Below are 12,184 nucleotides of genomic sequence, written 5' to 3'. Positions count from 1 at the left end.
TTAGGAAGGTCAATGACAGAGAGCGGTGGCGCTCTTTGGGTAGAGACCTCTATATGTCCAGCAGTCAGCAGTATTAGTGTAGTAGGAGGATTACGGGCTCATGATAATAGTAATTATAATGAACTGACGCTGCAACCAGCATCATCTGATCAAGATGTCGTGGCCAATGATGAGGTATGGAATGATATTGTGCCCCATCTTCTTCTACTTCTTGGCGAGTCGGAGCATAATAGCTAAGTATAGCTTATATTATAGGTCACCGATGTGAAATGGGCCATTCAGATTTAAGTATAATCCGTCGCTGACTATCCAGGATTTATAAGGAACAACACAGTCTGATGATTATAACATACCTAATGATAGTTACCTGCGAGTACCCCCCTCCCGCGGCTCCCCCCTTCACCCCGAAGGTGGGGCCCTGGCTGGGCTGGCGCATGCAGGCCACGGCATCTGATAATGTTGATGATAGTTACCTGCGAGTACCCCCCTCCGGCGGCTCCCCCCTTCACCCCGAAGGTGGGGCCCTGGCTGGGCTGGCGCATGCAGGCCACGGCGTTGCGGCCGCGGTGCGCAGACAGCGCCTGCACCAGCCCCAGCAGCGTCGTGCTCTTGCCCTCGCCGAGGGGCGTCGGGGTTATACTGAGGAGGTGGAAGTGGTGTTATAGTTGGGGGTAGATTGGTAGAATACTCATATATAATTTTTACAGAAATAAAATAGTGAAGTTAACAAAACAGGATCGTTTAGAATAACCCCTATCGTTTTACTAGAGATTACATTTACTGACAGTTTCAATAACTATCTATCGATAGCTGACATTTACTTTCATACAATTTTGACAGAGTGCAACTTTTTATGTGTCATAATGGATGATATATAGTAACTATCAGCTATCGATAGATAGAGTATTGAAACTGGCAGTTAGAGACAATATGAAAATGGCAGACAGATCCAAGCTGTCCCGGTCAAATCGGAATCCAAATTAATGGACGGCCGCCATTTTCATACTGTTTCTTTATCTGTACGCGTAATATCAGTGCATTAGTATTAATGTCGAGTGAATGTTTATTTATTAGGTAATAGAGAGTGATATGAATAAGTTCCAAGAACGAAACACACTTGAAAATTTAGTTCAAATATGTTACAATTCTGCGTATTAATTTGTTTATAAAGTGCCCACACGATGATAAGATGTTTTATATACGCCAAGGATGAAGGACGTTCACAGACTTCAGAGAAACTCTTGAGCTGTTAATTTAAAACAGCTTTTGCGTCTGGCTGCCTAATATAATTTACATCTACCATAAGTACAGTCTGCTACGAGTGGTAAATTGTACTACCTACCTACTAGTAAGTAATCAATGACATTTAATCTCAAAAATACTAACTTAAATAATTATGTACCTACAGTGGCCCGCAAAGATACCTGACCTCTCTCAGTAGCAAGACCTCTAGTAAATAGTATAGTAGGATCCAGGTTTCTGTGCAGGCCACTCTGTATTTATCGATATTTAGATATAGATATGGTAGGTATGTTTGGCAATCTACCTATTGGTTTATTTTAATAAAACTGTTAGTTCACCTCAAAACAATAGTTAAGAATTTGTTATACCGAGAAGCAGTGCTTTGATGTTTCTAAATCCATCACTGTTGGATATTATTATCCGTGCCTGCATTCAGCGCCCGAAATGAAAACATCCATTCATTGTTTAAATATCGGTCTGACTGAATAATGGAAACATTGGTACCCTAATGCAAGTAGATCTTCATGCCTAAAGAAATGCGCAAAATTATTATTTTACATTATTAGTAGGTTTATAAAGCTGTTTTCCCAATACCTATCTCTATTATCTATTGCTATTATGTACAGTCAGCAAGAAATACCTATACCACCCCAGTTATTCAGATAGAGGAACCCATTGATATTTTATCTATACATACAATCTCTACAGGTTAAGTATGTTTTATGTCACGTAGGTCTGTATGACTGTCAGTGTATCTTAAAATTAAAGAATTTCCTCTAGGGGCTGACATATACATATCACTTTTGCTGACCCTACATACCCATTTTTTATTGCAACTCACCCAGCAACGACGATGTACTTCCCCGGCTTCTGATCCTTGAGTCTATCCAGCACGGACAGCGAGATCTTGGCCTTGGTGCGTCCGTACTGGGACACCTCGTTGGGGTACAGGCCTATCTCCTCAGCCAGGACTCCTATGTCCTTCGGCTTCTGGGACCGAGCGATCTCTATGTCACTGTGGGGAAAGTAAGGGTTATGATGATTAAAACAGCTGCAGCAGAGTTATATAGGTATAGGTGATAATTGTATTCTTACACAAAATACATCCTATCAACATCATCAGCATCAGGTACTCTCTTCAGGGACTTAGGGGTAGGGTATCGAACTGTATACCTCTATGGCAGAGACATTTTTGAGCAGAATAACGGCTCAGGTCATTTATTAAGACCAGCTCTCACAGAATATCTTCAGTGCCCATGTACACCTGTCTTGCTCTAATATTGTGATCTTTATACCTACCTAATATGTCGAATTTAAAATAAAGAATGACTGCCCTAGAAGTACTAGAAGCACGTAAAAAGATACAGTAAGTATTTTAAAGTCAAAACACAGTATTTACGCAAAAGAATTTACCTCGGAGGCGGCTTAACAGGCACCAATCTCAACGGCGTCAGCGGCCACTTGGGGGCCAGCAGGCGCTCCAGCTGCCTCCGCGCCGACAGCACCGTGTTCTTCATGAGCATGGCCACGGTCATGGGCCCCACGCCGTTGGGGACGGGCGTCACGTGGGACGCCACCTCGATCGCCTCTGAGTAGGCCACGTCGCCTACTAGCCGGTGGCCGGTCTTCTTTGTTGCGTCTGTTGGGATCGTAGGGGGTTTTATTTGTGGGTTTGGTTGTTTTTTGTTTTGGTAAAGAAGGTTTAAGGTTAGCCCATAGTATCTGGTCATTACTGATATACATATTGTAAATAAGTACTTTCACTATTTTTGCTTACTATAGCGCAGGGTACAATAAGATTATTATGAATATTATACGAACCATAATTCTTCAGGTCACCAACTTCTTCCTAACTGGCTTTATTACCTACATTCGTAACTGAAATGTTTGAACAATTCTCAACTAGTGTCGTGCCAGCCTCTGCACTAGGTATTGCGGAAGCCTTATCGTTGAACAATAACAGTTTACATTCTAAAACCGATAACTAAGTAATATTTTGATTTCAAAATCCATTTATGCTTTCAGTAACAAATTTAATGGATTAAAATGAGACGTCTTTGCTCAAAGGCTTAAAGTTAGTAATGACTAGCAATTCAATACTTCTTGTTTGGGCTTAGAGACAATACTATATATATAATATGTATTGTCTGCTGTAGGAAGATATTTCAATATTTTCATTTAAATGGTCACTTTGCCATTGTGTATTGCTCTGGTATATAAAATAAGTCTTTATTCACCTGGGATAGGGTTGATTCCGCAGTCGATGACCACTGCGCCTGGCTTGATCCAGGAGCCGCGAACCATCTCGGGCCTTCCGATGGCGACCACCAAAATGTCCGCGGTTTTGGTCTGCAAACATTTACAATATTAGGTACCACAACGTCCACAATTTCAACTACAGGTAAGGAAAGTACCTAAGTATACATATATGGCTCGCATCCATTTATATGCGAATGAAGTTTGAAACTGCAAGGTTTTTAGTATGGATTCACTATGCAAATCGAAAAACACGACAGGTCCCGTTCGTTCGTTCATTTGTTTTCTATAGTTTCTCTTAGATACGGTTATCGGCCTAAAATACTAATGCCCGTTTTCACCAAGACATCCTAAACAGTCATATTACTAAAAGTTTCTTAAGCTAAGAGACTTCTTAAATCCACTCCCTACGTAAATTCATTTTCACCAAGCTAAGAGCTCCCTAGCAATCCGTCACCTAAATACTAGTGATGTTTTTTACCGATTCAATTTCATTCATTCATTTTGCTGTCAACATTGGCTGTTAGTCAACTGTCTATGCTTTTAAAAGTATAATATTTGTTGACATCGCCTTATTTATTATGTTTTGTTTGTAAATAAGAAACCGAAAATGGTATTTTATCCTTCCAAAAGAGAAAAAGTATAATTTAATAAAGTGCAAGAAGCAATGGCGGAAACTTGACTTGATTTTGAAAAAATCCACCTTCGCTTTGCTCTGTTCCGCTAGGAGACGGAACTTGAAGAAGAAGTGGCATAGTGCAATATCATTAGCAACTGATTCAATGGTGGAACAGAGTGTGGATTAGTGTAATAATATAATATGTTTTTATTTAGATCAAATAAATATTTTCACCCAAATCACAATGGTATTATTAATCCTGGAACTCAATATTTAAGCTGGAAAAGGACACTTTCTTTAGTTAATCTGAACCTTCGAAAAAAGTTCAAGTAGTTATCCAAGTTGTTACTCCATATTTTTTTTGGTAAAATGCTGTTTCTCGGCATCTCTCACGTAATAACGTGGACGAATACACGATCTGTAATTCATGTTATAGCTTCAATCGCATCAATATACCTAATTTTGAGTAGCTAGAAGTATATTTGCAAACAAAAAAACTGTCACTTAACTTTAAGAGGCCGAAATTCCACCTCCTAAATTTAGGAAGTCCCTAACGGATTTAAGTGACAGTTCGTCAGTGGTGAAAACCATTCTACGCTTAGGAGATCCTTAAAATGAGTTAAAAGTTTCCTAAAATTTAGGATGTCTTGGTGAAAACGGGCATAAAACCTAGAACATAACACCTATCTTCTTCCTACCAAAACAAAGCTGCACAACTCACAATCTCGCTCAAGTTCCTCGTCTTCGAATGACACACGGTGACCGTCGCATGCTCCCACTTCAGCAGCTCAGAAACCGGCGTGCCGACGATCTTGGAGCGGCCGAGCACCACCACGTTCTTGCCGGCGATGGGGACTCCGGTCCGCTTGATGAGCTCCACGCAGCCGGCCGGCGTGCAGGGGATGAAGCCACCCATGTCGCCCGTGGCCACGCGACCCTCGTTTATTGTATTTAGTCTGAAAGTAAAAGAGTGGTTAGGGTATGAATAGCATTTATTGAGGTTTTGCTCCTTTCGTTTGGTCAACACAGCTGCCATACCATACCGCATCCGCAATTGATTACTATCAATTATTAGGTACTTTCAATACTCCAATCCATGTCTATCTCCCAAAACAGAATCAATTTAAACAAGAAAAAAAAGTTTATATGAAATTTCAGAATCTGAAGGATACATGAACAGATAAACGATGCTGGCGGTGGTGGTAAGACATCTGGTCCATTACTGAGCTATATTTTTCGTGAAGATAGTGTGACTGTTGTGCTATCTCCTACAGACTTTCTATATTCAACCACATCTACATACATACGCTCACGACTGTAATCCCCGAAGACGTGATAGGTCGCGAGGCGTATTAATCGCCATTTTAAATATTATAGTCAACCACTAGGAAAATGATTAGACACAAGCCTTACCCGTCGACGTCCTTGTGCGGGGACACGGCGTCGGTGACCTTGTGTCCGTCGATGTCGAACTGCGAGTCCAGCGGCATCTGCACGATGATGCCGTGCACCGCCGGGGACTCGTTCAGCTCGGTCAGACGAGCCAGCAGCTGAAAGAGAGGGGGGTCAGTTAACGAAATTTTGCATTGCTATGGAAAGTTGTCTGGTGGGTTAGTAAGTGACTAATGTGCCGGCAGATACTACTTGTTCACGAGAGGGTATAAAATGCTTGAAGCAGGTCCATGACCTGCAATTAATTAACTATTACGGCCTGTGATTTTTACCACCGACAGGCCATCACAGCTTCAGAAACGGATGCGTCAGTATTAGGGTTTCTGATTTCTCGACCTGTTTTCGTTCTCGAGCTTCGAGAATTCTCGAGCCCAAATTCTCGAGTCTTCTCGAGTCTCGAGCCTTTCTAATAAGACCTTTAGAAAAAAGCCTTAATTTAAAAAAAAACACAAAATCTCCTTTTTTTTTACTTTGTCAACGTAACAAAAAAGAAAATACTGTGCTAATACTTATAATTAGCTGTCTAGGTAGCTACTAATTACTAGTACAAGGTAGGCCAAAAGTAATCACCCTATGAGAAGTTGCTCTCATTTGTGCAAATGGCCACCAATTTCAAATCAGTTTTGATATTGGTGGACTAGACAAATGCAGACTACAAGTTCAGAGGGCGTGGAGTGATATACTCCCGGTTTTATTCGGTTTTCGGGTCGCCTTTTTTTCGTTTTATCTGCAATTTTTTCCTGTAATATCGCCCGATTTTACGGTTTCAGACACTTTTTCAGGGGTTTTTTGAAGTCTTGTGTTTATGTGAATAAGCTCCTGTCTCTGGAAGCCCTTAAGGACAACATGCGATACGAGTGCGAGAATCTCTCGCCCGAAGTTTTCGCTGAAGTGATGAGAAATGCCAATGCCATAAAACGAGCTCGTATGGCAATCAATTGTGACGGCGCCCATTTGGCCGATATCATCTTCTCGATAATAAAATTGTCTTCGACCAATATAATAAAATTAAAAGATAATAAAATTATCTTCGACCAATAAAATTGTAAAGGTACAAAAGCATTATCAAAAAACAGAATAAAAGTTTAAATCATTAAAAAAAAATTACAGCCAAACAACATCGGGCGACTTCTTTTGGTCCACCTGAACTAAGAAACAGTACGTAACTATTACTACGTTATCTTTTAATCATTCTTTGGTATTATCAGTACAGCACTAGCTTAAATGGAGATGAAACATAATAAATCATAATACACGCGCATTGTATGCGTGTGTGTTAAGCGGCGCAGGAAAATTCGAATTGAATATTCTTAAAGTAATTTTTATCTCAAGGCTCGAGAAATTCTCGAGTCTTCAGATTTTTTTCTCGTCTCGAACCAAGCCGAATTTCTCGAATCTTCTCGAGCTCGAGAATTCTCGAGCAGAAACCCTAGTCAGTATCCAAATTCATAAGGATATTTAACTAACTAGATAAATTTAAAAGGTTCCACCCAAATGAAGAAATTGTGTCACCTACTATTCCACTATCTCAACTTTATAATTGGAATGTGGATATAAAATATTAGTACCTATTTTGATCAATAAAGCCATAATTATTGTCGTGTACTTATTGTTAACATAACAAACTAATAAACTCTGATAAAATAAGAGGAAAAGCTAATTGAAAACTTACTGAAATGTTACATCATGCATACCTACTAGTTGTACAATGAAATGTGTCGGTAAACAAGATCGGTTATTTTCTATTTTATCGGAAGGTCAGGCCAAATTGTTTACCTTCTCATTGTTTTTTACGTCATGAATACTGCGATCAACAACCGCTGCTCTTTAAAATTGATGGTCGTAACCAAACTAAAGAGTTCGCAACAAACGATGACTTAAATAAATCACTTTACGCTGCCTACCGCCTCCCAGACCATAGAGTATGCACTTCCATTGCTTGTGACCCTTGGAAAGATTTACTCCAGGCCTTAGAGTATTCCAGGCCAACCACAATGGCATTTAGGTTTAACTTTTTGGTCTGAGTAATTTTAGCCAGCACTGACACGCAGGCCTTCCTTCATTGGAAGGAGACACGCGCCCCAGAACTGGGGACGCGATGGGTCGTGATGTGATGATGATGATGACTGACACGCAAGAAGAGTCACTTCTAAAGCGAAAATATCACAAACTGACCTCATTCTCAGTGATATCCCTGGGCAATTTCACATGCTCAGCCTGGATGCCGATCCTCTCAGCCGCCCGCAGCTTCATGCGGATGTAGACGTTGGAGTCCTCTCTCCCTCCCACCTGCACGATGGCCAGGCGGGGCGAGAAGGATGGGTGCTGCTGCCGGAGAGAGGAGACCTGCGCCACCAGGTCATCTTCGATGGCCCTGTGGTTTGGGTGGTTTGGGTTATGATGAAGAGTTTGATGGCACCCAAGTGAAAATAAAGATGCTAAGGAAGTTTTGTTGACCGAATGTAATTAATTAAGTAATAATAATATGTAGGTATTCTAGGTAGGACATGTGCAAAGGTGGTTATCGTGCATAATATACATCTACGAATGAAGGATACACGGTATCATCATGATGTAATAAGTACCTAACTTAATAGAATGTAAGGGATACTGAAGACTTGAAAAAGTACCTCGATTCGTTATTTTAGAAACAAATGAATGTTGAATAAGTTTACTTATGTCTAAAACATTCATTATTTATGATTATGACCTTAGAGTAATTAAATAGGTAGATAGGTACACCGGTCAAAATTAAAAAAGGCTCCTGTTTGGACCGGAAGTCAAAAACAAAAAAAATACATGCATCAAAAATTACCGTGAAACTTCAGCACCAGAAATCTTTTGTGCCACCATTTTGGCTATAAGATTCAACGTCTGTTTACCGTCCAGGCGAAGAGCCTACTGGACCTAACAGCTTTTATCAGCCACGATTACGATTGACCCCTGATTGATAACTTGCATCATGTCATGCGAGAAAATAAACCATTGTGTCCGATCCTCCATACATTATTTTGATGGAGACATAGATTGCCATAAGTTGCCGTCTCGTTAGGTGCACTATCTAATTTAGGTTTAGCGATACTTTACTTGGAACGTACAACATGTTTTAAAACCATAAGCACACATAGTAAATAAATAACACATACAGCTTCCACTGATAACAATATCTATAAGATGGGTCATGGCCGGATCGCACAATAATACTGTTATGTAAGGAATTCATAAACAACTCGTTTAAGTTTCATTTTCTTAAAAACGGCATCCACTATCCATCTTTAACCACTTTTGAATTACGAGAAACATACGATCGCCTGCTCACGCACTCTACACCTCATTTTGAGTCATTTATTGACTGGACTATACATCATGACTTAAGAATAATTTCTTGTAGAAATGATGATGGTGATGTAGGCTGTCATTTACACCGATATTTTCACGATATCTCCTAAAATCGATCATAAGAAGTACCTACAATTCTTGTGAACTTTAACCGATAGGTATGGGTAAGTATGTAGTGTAGGTAAAGCTCAAGTCTTTGGCTAACCCTAAATAAATCCAAGTAATCGCCTATTTACCAGATAGAGCAAGGAACAAAGTTAGATATGTATTCCCGTACCTTAAACACTGCTGAGAAAATCGCCTCACTGGCACCGTGAAAAATATCTTATTTAATCATTTATTCATATTATCATCTAAGTTGTTCTAACAAAACAAACGATAGACTACTTCTGTCCGGGTATTGTTTGTGACAAAATGTTATTGACCATTTATGAAACCATTACCAAATGTTGCAATACCCGAGATCACGCCCCCTCACTTATTTGTTTTTCATAAAGTTATTTATAATAATCGTTAAGAGAATAGATAAGTAGGTTGGTATAAGTACATAAATTCTGCGTTTAGATAAACAGCAGAGTGTGTGAGTCTACCAGGTGCCCTGGTTCATCCGAAGGAATGTTACTACAACTTTATACTCATATATATTTTATAATATTAAATGTACTTATGTACCTACAATAGGTACCTATGATTATTTGGTCCACTGGTCCAGTGGACCAGAGCGGCACAGGACCGACCGGAAGAATTGGCGTACAAAAAAGAAGGCCTTTACCCAACAGTGGACGATAGAAGGCTGATGATGATGATGATGGTGATGAATTGATGATTATTTAACGATAATCAAAACGAACTGAATTATGAATCTAGGAACTGGATTAGATTGTAAAAAATTGTAAGTAAGAAAGTCAAGAAAAAAAATACCTACTTATCATTCATTATAATATTAACCGATAGTCTAAAAATGACGGTTACTTTAACGCAACTCATTTTAACGCTATCAAATCAACAGCTGATTGTCAGAGGATCAAGAAAGACCTTGAACAGCACCGATATTTTAATAACAACATTGTTAACTTTTAATGCCTTCTAAGCCTGCACACTATCAACAAATGCCTAAGGCGAATTTTGCGGATTTACTGGCCACGAACCATTTCGAACGCGGAACTGTGGAGGTTGACGAAGCAGAAACCCATCGAACAGGAAATCCTCACAAGAAAATGGAGGTGGCTGGGTCATACCCTCAGAAGACCCGAAGAATTCCCGTCGAAGCAAGTGCTCAGTTGGCAGCCAACCGGAAAACGTAAACGGGGCCGCCCAAAAACAACCTGGCGACGTTCTGTGGAGAATGAGGCAAAAGTTGTGGGAATGAAGTGGGAGGATCTCGCAGCCGCTGCCCAAGATCGAGCCAGATGGAGAAATCTACTCAAGGCCCTTTGTCCCTGCTGAGGGACGTCAGGATGGATGTATGTATGTAAGCCTGCACATTTCTGAATTTGATATAAAATGATATAAGTAAAAAAAGGCAGTAAATCAACTTACCTCAAAACAGGTTCACAATTTTCTCCGGCCTTCCACACGACAGCTGTGCATGTTCCATTCTCCATATTGGTGTTCACTCACACGTTTTGTTTTGTTATCGTTATCAAGATATCACAATCTTTAGGTTAGTTTCTTCTACCGGTTGCGGCGACCCGCGTTGTTACCTGAGACAGAATCTTGTTAGCACAGCGAATTCAAAAGTCTGGTGGCGGAATTATATTGACATACCCACTTTTAATTATTTATTCATTGACAAATATTAAGTACTTAGTTACAAATGTTACCTCGCTAGGTTCCTACCTGCACAATTTATACTTTAATTAGTTGTATTTTTCAAATCACTGTCGCCCATGAGATTATTTACTCCAAATGCACAAGACTTACTGATGCAGTAAGGCAGTGAGTAAGTACATGTTAACTGTAATTTTATAACCGGTATGCATGGCTAGAAATTACGCAAATTGTCAGGCAGTAAAATAAAACCAAGCTATTTGCTACTAAGTGATGAGATGAATATACTTAGCTAGGTAACAATCGGTACAAATACATAATATAGTGAACGAACGGGTATGGTCACTGGGTTAGTTTTGGATGGAAATCGTATACTAAATATGCACATACTTCAATATAAAAGATGAAACCTATTACCTATAATATACCTGATAGATATAGACGTTTCTTTACAGAAGTTTGTCCACAAGAAACGAAATGATTTTATTTCTACAAATGAATATCCACACTATGCTAATTGAGGTGCTCATTTCTGGTTTGCCGAGGTCCAAGGTTAACAGACCGCAAAATGGTTTCGCGTCTCACTACTATTATTTACATAGCCATATTGGACGCCAGACGTATGGGTTTACATGCAATTTCTGTTCTTTTTTATTTGTTTAAAATTATTTTAACTTTAAAATCATACAATTTAGTCATATGCAACTAGTATTGTCTAAACCACGTAATTTGTAAAAAAATATATAATAAAAACATGTATATACCTACCTTAACTAATTAAGTAACTGGTTACATCCCGGCACATCAAACAATTTTAATTTTAAAAATTAACGAAATTTTTTTTTATTCTCCATAGTGAAAAGTCACGTGACCAACAAAGTTTCTATATTTTTTTCGCCTTCTGACTTAATTTTCGGGTGTAGATATAAAATGCGAAAACGAAGTTTTCGGCTTAGTTTTGGCAAAACGCTAGTGTTTGGTGATTACATAGAAATAGGTAGATTGACTAAGCGTATAGGTAGATCGTGGAGACGAGTGTGATTAAATTAACGCTATTTCAATATTACTTAATAATATTGATAAAAACAGATTTAAGGGTTTACAAAAATTTATTCATTTTTTACTTATGCCTATTGTCTTAATCAACAAATAACATAGGATATTAAACTCTATAAGGAATACTGTACCAAGTACTGTACCAATTAACTGTAAGTTATAAGCCTCTTATAACCGTAGATCTTTGGGAAAAACGTAGTTTCCTACTACGATGTTATCAGGTTTATCTAGGGTTTATCACAATATGTTTTTGAATATAGCGATGTGAACTTGGTTTTATGGTTTTACCCTACTTTATTCATCTCAATATTTATGTGTCACAACAATACCACCGCTTTGGTAAAAAAAAAAACATTTTCATTAACAATCTACCTAATGGCATCAAAAATAAAACTATAATTAACTAATTAAATGACACCAATTGTCTTCTATATTACTAATATAGTGAAA

General features: G+C 38.9%; 1 protein-coding gene across 1 annotated transcript in view; it reads right to left on the bottom strand.

The window, feature by feature from the left end:
• LOC105382326 (C-1-tetrahydrofolate synthase, cytoplasmic) overlaps window positions 1–8,536 on the bottom strand; it is a 38,724-nt gene extending 30,188 nt beyond the window's left edge. Inside the window, exons 1-8 of the mRNA XM_038107416.2 lie at window positions 8,385–8,536; window positions 7,745–7,943; window positions 5,531–5,667; window positions 4,839–5,073; window positions 3,480–3,591; window positions 2,656–2,881; window positions 2,084–2,257; window positions 474–639 (exon numbers count right to left, since the gene is read on the bottom strand). Coding sequence (XP_037963344.2) covers window positions 474–639; window positions 2,084–2,257; window positions 2,656–2,881; window positions 3,480–3,591; window positions 4,839–5,073; window positions 5,531–5,667; window positions 7,745–7,943; window positions 8,385–8,422 — 1,287 coding nt within the window. The 5' untranslated portion in view covers window positions 8,423–8,536. The remainder of the gene's footprint in view (window positions 1–473; window positions 640–2,083; window positions 2,258–2,655; window positions 2,882–3,479; window positions 3,592–4,838; window positions 5,074–5,530; window positions 5,668–7,744; window positions 7,944–8,384) is intronic.
• Window positions 8,537–12,184: the final 3,648 nt, after the last annotated feature.

The sequence above is a fragment of the Plutella xylostella genome, chromosome 25 (genome assembly GCF_932276165.1).
Source record: "Plutella xylostella chromosome 25, ilPluXylo3.1, whole genome shotgun sequence".
NCBI lineage: Eukaryota > Metazoa > Arthropoda > Insecta > Lepidoptera > Plutellidae > Plutella > Plutella xylostella.
Note: the sequence above shows the minus strand (reverse complement) of the source record. Positions and strands in the feature narration are given on the sequence as shown.